Here is an 8,731-nt window from a genome sequence, read left to right on the forward strand (position 1 = left end):
CCAACTCCACTCATTCTGACCCACAGGAAGTGTCCATGAGAGCTGTTTGTTACAGCTCAAGAGAATCAAGTGTCATTTTAATTTTTATCATTTATTATTTATTTGGCCTCTCTCCAGGTTCCTATTCACATTCCCCCATAGCCCAGGATACATCTTGGCATGTGCGTCAGAGCCGCTGTGGTTACCAGTCAGTTCAAGGCTCTTTTCCCAAGTCAGACAAAAATCATCACGAGGCAAGTAGTACCAATGGAACAAAGCTTTATTGGGGGCATGTGCTGGAACACAGGGGAGACAGCACACAGGGGAGGGTTCTGGGTCGGCTCCCTCAGATTTCTGACTCCTCGGGATCTCTGCCATGTCCTGTTTGCCGCTGTCTGTGTTCTTCAGGTTTGCACTTGCACGGGGGTCTGCTCCTACACATTCAGTCCAACTGTCCTTAGCTCACAAAGGACGGAGGAGGCACAATCCTCCCCATCCCAGGAAGGACATACAGGGTCCAGAATTAGTCACTGTGCACATGTGGTCATTGTAGCCAAGTCTCTCAAAAGCTTAGAAGTACATCAGTGCTCAGAAATGGTTATAGAACGCAAACCTATTAAATTACCTTACATAGTGGAAGAAAATCCTAACTGCTGCTCTGGGCCTTCTATTCTGTCTCATTGTCATTTCCTACCACTACACAGGGCAGTCCCCTTGTAGTCCTAATGTCTGTCCCCCTTTACGGGTAAGGGTGCAGCTCGAAAATGTACGAGCACCTGGCCCATGGCTGTCCGTGGGCTGATTCAAAAGAAAGAGCCGCACGACGGCAAGAAGCTTTGGTTGTATCAGAGAACAGACACAGAACATGAACACGTGATATCAGTGGGATAGAAGATCCCGTATCAGGGCACTATGCTGCGGGCTAAATGTAAGGAGGGCCCGTGTGTCCAGAAAGAAGCTGTGTAGCTGGACACAGACTGTAACTGGGTCCCCTGAACTGAGGCCTCACCCATTGCCACACCTGACAGTGTGACCCAGGGACTAGAAAGCTCTCTGTGGAAACAGAGGAAGCAGGCCACAGGGCTGGGCACAGGGTGCAGCTGCTGATGGACTGTCCTTGTGGTGGTTTGAATGAGAATGGCCCCCATAGGCTCATGGATTTGAATACTTGGTCACCAGAGAGTGGCACTATTTAAAAGGATTAGGAGGTGTGGCCTTGTTGGAGGAAGTATGTCACTGGGGGTGGGCTTTGAGGTTTCAAAACGTCCATTCTATACCCAGAGTCTCCCTCTTCCTGCTGCCTAAGGATCTGGATGTAGAGCTCTCAGCTACTTCTCCAGCACCTTGTCTGCCTGCATACCACGCTTCCTGCCATGATGATAATGGACTAAACCTCTGAAACTGTAAGCAAGTCCTAATTAAATGCTTCCTTTTATAGGAGTTGCCATGGTCATGGTGTCTTTTTACAGCAATAGAACACTAACTAAGATACCCCTGCTTATGGTCGGCCCACATGGATGCCCTCCCTATCAGATACCTACAGGTCTTCTCGGAGGCCATCTGGATCTGGGACAGCCTTTCCAGCCAGGACTCCTCGAGGGATCCTCCTCAGAAGCCTGCTCTGCAGCTAAACTGTTTTTCTGGGAACATTTGGAAGTTCTTTGGTGTAACAGCGGCCCTCGTTCTCCCACAGGATCAATTCGATTTTCTCCATGAGGTCCTGCAGCTGGGCCTTCTGCTTAGTCCCTTGGGCCCTATTGTTGAAGCCGCAATGTCGCCTCTCACATGCGACATCCAGATCATCCAGGCTCTTGTTGTTGTTGTTTTGGATATATTCTTCCAAGGATCCCCCGTCTAGGTCCTCCTCCCGAGTGAACACCAGGACGGTGTAAGCCAGGATCCCTTCTCCAAAGATCTCCTGGAGGCGCCTGGCAGCTTCCTGGTCCTCTGCTGTGTACCGGCCCACCTGTATCACCAGGAGCACTGCATGGGGCCCTGGAGAGTCCAAGACTCCACAGATCTTCTCAGCTGCTACCTCAGGCAGGTCCTGATGTGACAAAATGTCTGGGGTGTCGATCACCTCAAACACCTTTCCATTCCAGTCTCTGCTCCCTTTCTGGAAGGTCCTGGTTACTGGTCTAGCGCTGATTTTGGACTCAAATACTTGCCTGCCAAGGATGCTATTTCCAGTTGCACTTTTCCCGCTTCCTGTTTTCCCCACCAGAAGGAGCTGCAATCTCTTCGTGGTGAGCTCTTTCTCCTTCAGACCTAGAAGAATTTTACAAAACAGAACATCTGAGGGAAATGGGACGCAAGTCTATCCTCTCTGTTTATCAGAGGCCATGCCCCTGCACATCTGAGAAACAGTCCCAGGATGAGGAGATGGCAGAGACAAAGGCCAGCATTTGTCCCTGAGGTCTGCCCTGGGCTTACATTCTCAGCCTGCATCCTGGAAGGCAGAGGTGAACATTTCTACAAAGAGGGACATCAGAGCCACCAGCTGAGAAGGGAGACCCACATGTCAGCTAAACACTGGATACTCCAATGCCAAGATTTTTAAATATGCCTGGGGCTGGGGACTGGAAGGAAATGCCCTTCTGCCAGCCCTGCAGGTGCTAAGACCTAAACCACATAAAATGCCAAATGACAGTTTTCAAGTGTGATCCCCGTGGAAGACACTGTTGGGTCTCTGATCACAGAGCACGAATCCTGCCAAAGGCAGCTAGGCTCAGCCTTCAAACCTTCTCAGCACCTACTGGTTTGCGTCCTCACGCCTGTACCCTAGCCTGACCTGCAATCATTTCGGCTCTCTTGAGCTTTTCCAAAGGGGATAGGAAAGAATTTGAGTGGGTTCACGCAAGTTTCAATTAGGCATGGATAGTTGGATGTCCATTCCTGCCTGCCTAGTTAAGGCACAGTTAAGACCAAAGAATAACTATTTCTGAGCAGCCAGAGCTCAAACTTAAAAGCCAAATGCATCATGAGATGCAGAGAGGGGACTTTTCAAATAATGACTAACTTTGCTTCCCGTAAGAAGTGAAGAAGGCTTAGCCTGTGTTGGTGACTTTCCCACGTGGTAAAATAAGTGGGCTTTCTTCTGATGGTCCAGGTCTTTCAAATTCATAAAGAAAAAAGTCATTCGTGTTAAAATACAATGAGTCACAAATAATTTCTTCTAGAAAGAGAACGTGGGTAGCTTCTAGCATCCCCAAATTTTATCTCTCTTGGTTAGGTTGCAAAGGCGAATCTCCAAGAAGACTGAACCCAGTCCCTGCCAATGGCCACTGGAGACATTCGGCTTGCTTGCATGGTACTGTCAATCAATGTGACATGTCATTTGCAGCTAATCACCCTCACAAGGACTACTGGCTTCAGAGCTATGAGAAAACGCTAGTCTTTGTATCATGTTCACATGACCAGCCTGTCCTTCTCAGGGAGGAGCTTGGATGCGAAGACTCTTTTCCTTGGAACTGGCATTTCTCACCTCCTATGGCCATCCACCTGTCAGGGGTCTTTTTCCTTAGTTTTTCCTGGTGTAAAGAAGAGCCATATTGCTTTGTTTTGGCTACAGTGGGTAAATCTATGTAATGATTACCAGTGGTCCCATCTACACCTCTCTGATTCACCTCTCTAGGAAAGCTGTGTACCTTCTGTCGGCCCTTGTATGGAGTCCAGGGGCAACTGCCTTGTGGGATTCTTCTGGGGACTGTGTCCACATTCTTCTTCCACCTGCAGAAAACAATAATACATTTAACTACATGCAAATAATTTCATTTTGTTATGTGTGTGTGAGCAAGCTTGGGAACATGAGCATGCACAGGTGGGTCTATGCCATGGTACACATGAAGAGGTCAGACGACAACTTTCAAGAGTCTGTTCTCTCCTTCCCCGTGGGTCCCGGGAACCAAACTCAGGGGTAAGGTTCTCACAGCAAGCACGTTTATCCATTGAGCCATCTCTGTGGCCTGTAAATGTGTACTGATTGCGTTTTAAGGGGCCTTGTCTTTCTTGTCAGGGAAAGTTATTCCGCGCGCGCGCGCGTGTGTGTGTGTGTGTGTGTGTGTGTGTGTGTGTGTGTGTGTGTGTGTGTGCTTGATGAGGAGTGGGGAAGAAGGGTATGAGACATTCTCTGGAGGTTTCAGGAACCCTACCCCCAGGCACTGGGTTCTCCACCATGAGTTGAAGAGATTGTCATAAGAAAGGAGCCACTGAATTTGTTTGGGTAGACCGTGTCCAGAGCTGTGCGTTGAGGGCCTGGGGCGGGGAATGGGGTCAGGAGAAGGAGAGTGGTGACGAACAAGAAGAAGAGAGCGCGACAGCATGGTCTTGATTTGGTGTCTCAGACCATATGAGATCTAAATAGGCAGGGCAGGAAGTTATGCAGAGGGTGTAGCTTTGGGTCTTGGCTTCAGAAAGAACCATCAAGGTTTTAGCACCGAGAATTGGCATGGCTGAAAGCTAGTGGCTGTGTTCAGCAGGTGCAAGGAAGATGACAGCCATGGGGATGATGATCTTCATAGTGCAAGGCAGAACCCTGCTGAGAACTGGGCACCTCGGTGTGCGATGGAGACATAGTTGCTGCCTAGGATGCTCACACGGCCCGGGCCTGAGTGTCATTTCAGGGGGAGTTTGAGGTCTAAATCTGAAAAGACCTGCTCCTCCAATGTCACAGCATGTCCACAGCTACAGGCCCACTTCTAAGTCTCTTTGCAAAGTGGAGCCACAGCATCCCAGCCAGGAATTCCCAATAACTGCTCCGATGAGTGATGCCTGCCTGCTTCCTGGGCTAATTCCATCCTCTGCTTCCAGAGCCTGCAGTGCTGCTCTTAGAGTGAGGTTCCCTACGGGGTTGGGAAGAAAACTGGATGATCTGTGACTTTCTCAGGACCCTCACAGCCAGACTAAACATCTGGACGAAGACTCTGGGGTGGGGCCCCCAAATGCAATCTGGACTTGTCACAGCGCTGTTAGATGTTCTATGCTACCCGGCCAGCAGACTGCCTTATCTTCTCTGAATCCCAGGGAGAAGCCAGTGGGAACACGGGAGACATGGCTTTGTGATGTGCTGTTATGACGTTCAGCCAGTGTCTGGCTTAATGGGCTAACATGTGGATGCAGGGAGCTGAAGAAAGTCTGGTGGTTCCCGAGAAGAGTAGGGAAGCAGGCCAGGCCGATAGCCGAGCTCAGAGCTGGTCAGGTATCCTGGCTTGAGCAGCGCTGCCATTGCCTTGGTGAGCTGGAGGCCTCCAGACCCCTCAGTCTCTGGGGCGTCTTCCCTGACTTCGCTCCTTCTTTGGAGAACAGGTAGATTGACAGAAACGGTTCCCAGCAGATGAAGCTGGAGCGTGCAGAGTCCAGGCATCACCCAGGCAATAGTTAGGTACCCAGCACCATGCCCACAGCACTGTCAGAGGAAGGAGGCTGCATCCTCTGAGCGTTGCTGGCCCGCCTCAGACAGTCACACACACACACACACACACACACACACACACACACACACACACACACACACGGGACACTTCGAATTTTTATCTCCAGTCCAGTTGAGAGAGACATTATCACCCTGGTTACATTGCTCAGAAAGAATGTGACATTTAAAAAAGTGCCCTGGGGAGCATTGGCCAGTTGGGGGTGGTGGACATGGCTCAGAGGTAGAATGCTTGTGGGGAGTGTGCCAGACTCTGGCTGCAGGTCCCCATCACTGAGAAAACAACAAGCATTAAGCATAAAAGTCATCACAGAACACAAAGTTCTCCTGGCTCTGTGCTACAGCTCTTTCTGTCACACCACTTGTATTTATATGAATGTGGATACACAGCCACACACACGGGTTTACAAACACACAAACATGTTTACACCACATTCAACATACATAGAAATACATGCATAATACAAAACGAACTCCAGGATTTTCTGTGGGCTTCCCCCTCCTTATTTTTCTTTTACTGAAAATAGATTTTTTTCATACGAAATATTCTGATTATGGTTTCCCCTCCCCCAACTCCCCCAAGGTCCTCCCTGCCTCTCCTCCCATCAAATTCCACACCCTTTCTGTCTCTCCTTAGAAAGCAAGCAGACATGTAAAGAATAATAATAAAATAAAAGAGAGAAAACAAAAACAAACGAGAACGGGGCAAAGCCAGCAAACAAACAAACAGATGAAAAAGAGCTAAAGAAAACATGAGAAACACACGTAGACGTCGAGACACACATGTCCGCACACACAGGAATCCCACAGAAACTCAAAACCGGAAGCCATACACGCTCTGACAAACATGAGACGAAGAACCTCCAACCAAGGACATCACCCAGTTCATTCTGGGTTCCTATCATCTATTGCCGGCCATGGGCTCACAGTTCACTCTGGGTTCCTATCATCTATTGTCAGCCATGGGCTCACAGTTCACTCTGGGTTCCTATCATCTATTGCCAGCCATGGGCTCACAGGTCACTCTGGGTTCCTCTCTATTGCCGGCCATGGGCTTGCAGGTGAAAAGTTAGTCTTGTGGGCTTTTTGATTTGTTTCATTTTGTTTTGACTTTTTCTTTTCGTCTTATTTTTTTTTGTTTGTTTATTTTGATTTTCAAGTTTTTAAAATTGTATTTTATTTTTTTAAGAGAGAAAGAGCATGAAGTTTGATTGGAAAGGAGGTAGGAAAAAGGGAAAAACATAATCAAATATATTCTATGAAAAAAAACTTTAAATAAAAATATAAACATAATACCCACCAATCACTCACCATGCATACATGTAAACACACACAAACACAAATGTATACATGTGGCACACATGCCATTTATACACATATACAACTCATACATATACACAAACAATACACACATGTAAACACATACATGACACATATAATACATAAAAATGCAGTGTACCCCATTCATACACATACATGAAAACATGTATACAGATGAACAGAAATGTTCATACATAGCCACTCATACATGCCTGTGAGTACACAAATATACATACAACATGTACAGATACACAGGCTGTATACCCATGTATAATACAAACACTATACTCAGTATACACGCACCACACAGGCATGTAAACACATGCAAGTGTTTGTAAACAGTACATATCCTTAAACAAATAAACACACACATATATGAAACATACATATACACAAACGGCATATACACACATGTAAAACATACACAAATCCAAACAAGACATACACCACACACGCATACGTGTAAACACACACACACACAGTGGGACTTACCATGGGGCTGGCTGACAGGCAAGAGTGGCTTCCTTTCCTGTCCCCTGTGACACTGCACTCCCATGAAGTTTCTGGCTTTCTTGGCGGGGCCAAGATGCCGTATCTTTTGTAGATGGAGTAGAAAAACCAGGAAACAGTTTCCATAGTATATGAGCCAACAGACTCTGCCTGCCTGTACAGCCGATCCATATTCCAACCCATGTTTTATCAGCACAATATGTTCTGAGCTCAAGCATGACCCTTCAAAGAGCCGCTCACTGTGAAAAGAGAAACAGGAAGTAAGCAGAAACACGCCAGACACTTCCGCTTACAGCCTAGAAAAAAAACTTTAAAAGAATACAGCGTGGTGGTTATGTTTATTATTTAAACAAGACTTAGAGAATTAGGAAGCTGCAGATCTCCAGAAAGCTTGTTTCAGGGACATGAACCCCGATCCCATCTTTTGGAGCTGAGCTCACGTCCCAGAGTGATCCAGAGGTTTAGGACTGGACAAGCATCCACCATCCCTTCTCTCCCTCGATCCATCTTTTAAATATCTTTTCTTGGAACTGTTAAGTTTCAAGCCTGGAATGGCTGAGGAGCCTATTTAACATATCAAAGCAGATCTGGCCTCCAGGTTCTTCCAGCTTCCCTCAGTCCCTCCCTGTTACAGTGTAAGGCTGGCAAACCCCACCCTGTACCCTAAATTCTCAGGCCCACGGGCTGGGCTGCCCTTGCCCCAGAGGCTCTTTCCCATGTAATCCGGACATCTTGGTTACCTGCTCCTTGTGTACCTCTGGCCTCTGGGCTGCTGCACCTGTTCGCTCCCCCACCCCCACTCTTCACATGGACCAGCTCAGTCTGGTCCTGTCCACTCTGGGCTCTTCCAGATATCCCTGCCTCTGACTATGCTATCCCACATATCTATAATAAACTTTCTCCTCCACCATACCTAGGAGCAGTCATGTCATTTCTTTCCTTTTTATTTCTTTTTTTTAAATTCATCAACAAGCTCTAAAAACTCATTCTTTCTAAGACTCTCCATGTTTGAAGCATCTTTTAAAATTATCAGGCAGGTCCCAAGTTTTTGATCATCAATAAAGAAAATGAACATAATTAATTAATTCAACTTTTACTAGTTTGTTTGTTGAGACAGGGTCTCACTATGTGAAGCAAGCTAGCCTAGAATTCATGGAGAACTGCCTGCCTCTGTCTCCCAAGTGCTAGAATTCACTGATTTAAGAGAAAAAAGCTTGTTTTTATTTTTTAGTTGTGTTTGTGTGTGTGTGTGTGCGTGCACGCGCGCGTGTGCGTGCAGGTGCCTGTGGAGGCTAGAGGTATTGGATCTCCTGGAGCTGGAGTTACAAACTGTTTGTGAGCTGTAGGATTTGGTTGCTGGTAACCGAATTTTGGTCCTCTGAAGCAGTATACACTTTTTGTTTTGTTTTGTTTTTGTTTTTGAGATGGGGTTTCTCTGTGCAGCCCTGGCCCTCCTAGAACTCACTCTGTAGACCAGGATGGCCACAAACTCAG

General features: G+C 47.2%; 1 protein-coding gene across 1 annotated transcript; it reads right to left on the reverse strand.

Annotated features, from left to right (window-relative positions):
• Positions 1-241: 241 nt before the first annotated feature.
• On the reverse strand, positions 242-7,495 carry LOC128099432 (GTPase IMAP family member 6-like). The gene is made up of 3 exons (XM_052721346.1): positions 7,220-7,495; positions 3,627-3,708; positions 242-2,247 (listed from the first exon to the last, which is right to left on the reverse strand). The coding sequence occupies exons 1-3, from the start codon at positions 7,418-7,420 to the stop codon at positions 1,607-1,609; spliced, it is 924 nt and encodes a 307-aa protein (XP_052577306.1). The 5' UTR covers positions 7,421-7,495; the 3' UTR covers positions 242-1,606.
• Positions 7,496-8,731: the final 1,236 nt, after the last annotated feature.

This window comes from Peromyscus californicus, unplaced genomic scaffold (genome assembly GCF_007827085.1).
Source record: "Peromyscus californicus insignis strain IS unplaced genomic scaffold, ASM782708v3 Scaffold_6__1_contigs__length_162567912, whole genome shotgun sequence".
Lineage (NCBI taxonomy): Eukaryota > Metazoa > Chordata > Mammalia > Rodentia > Cricetidae > Peromyscus > Peromyscus californicus.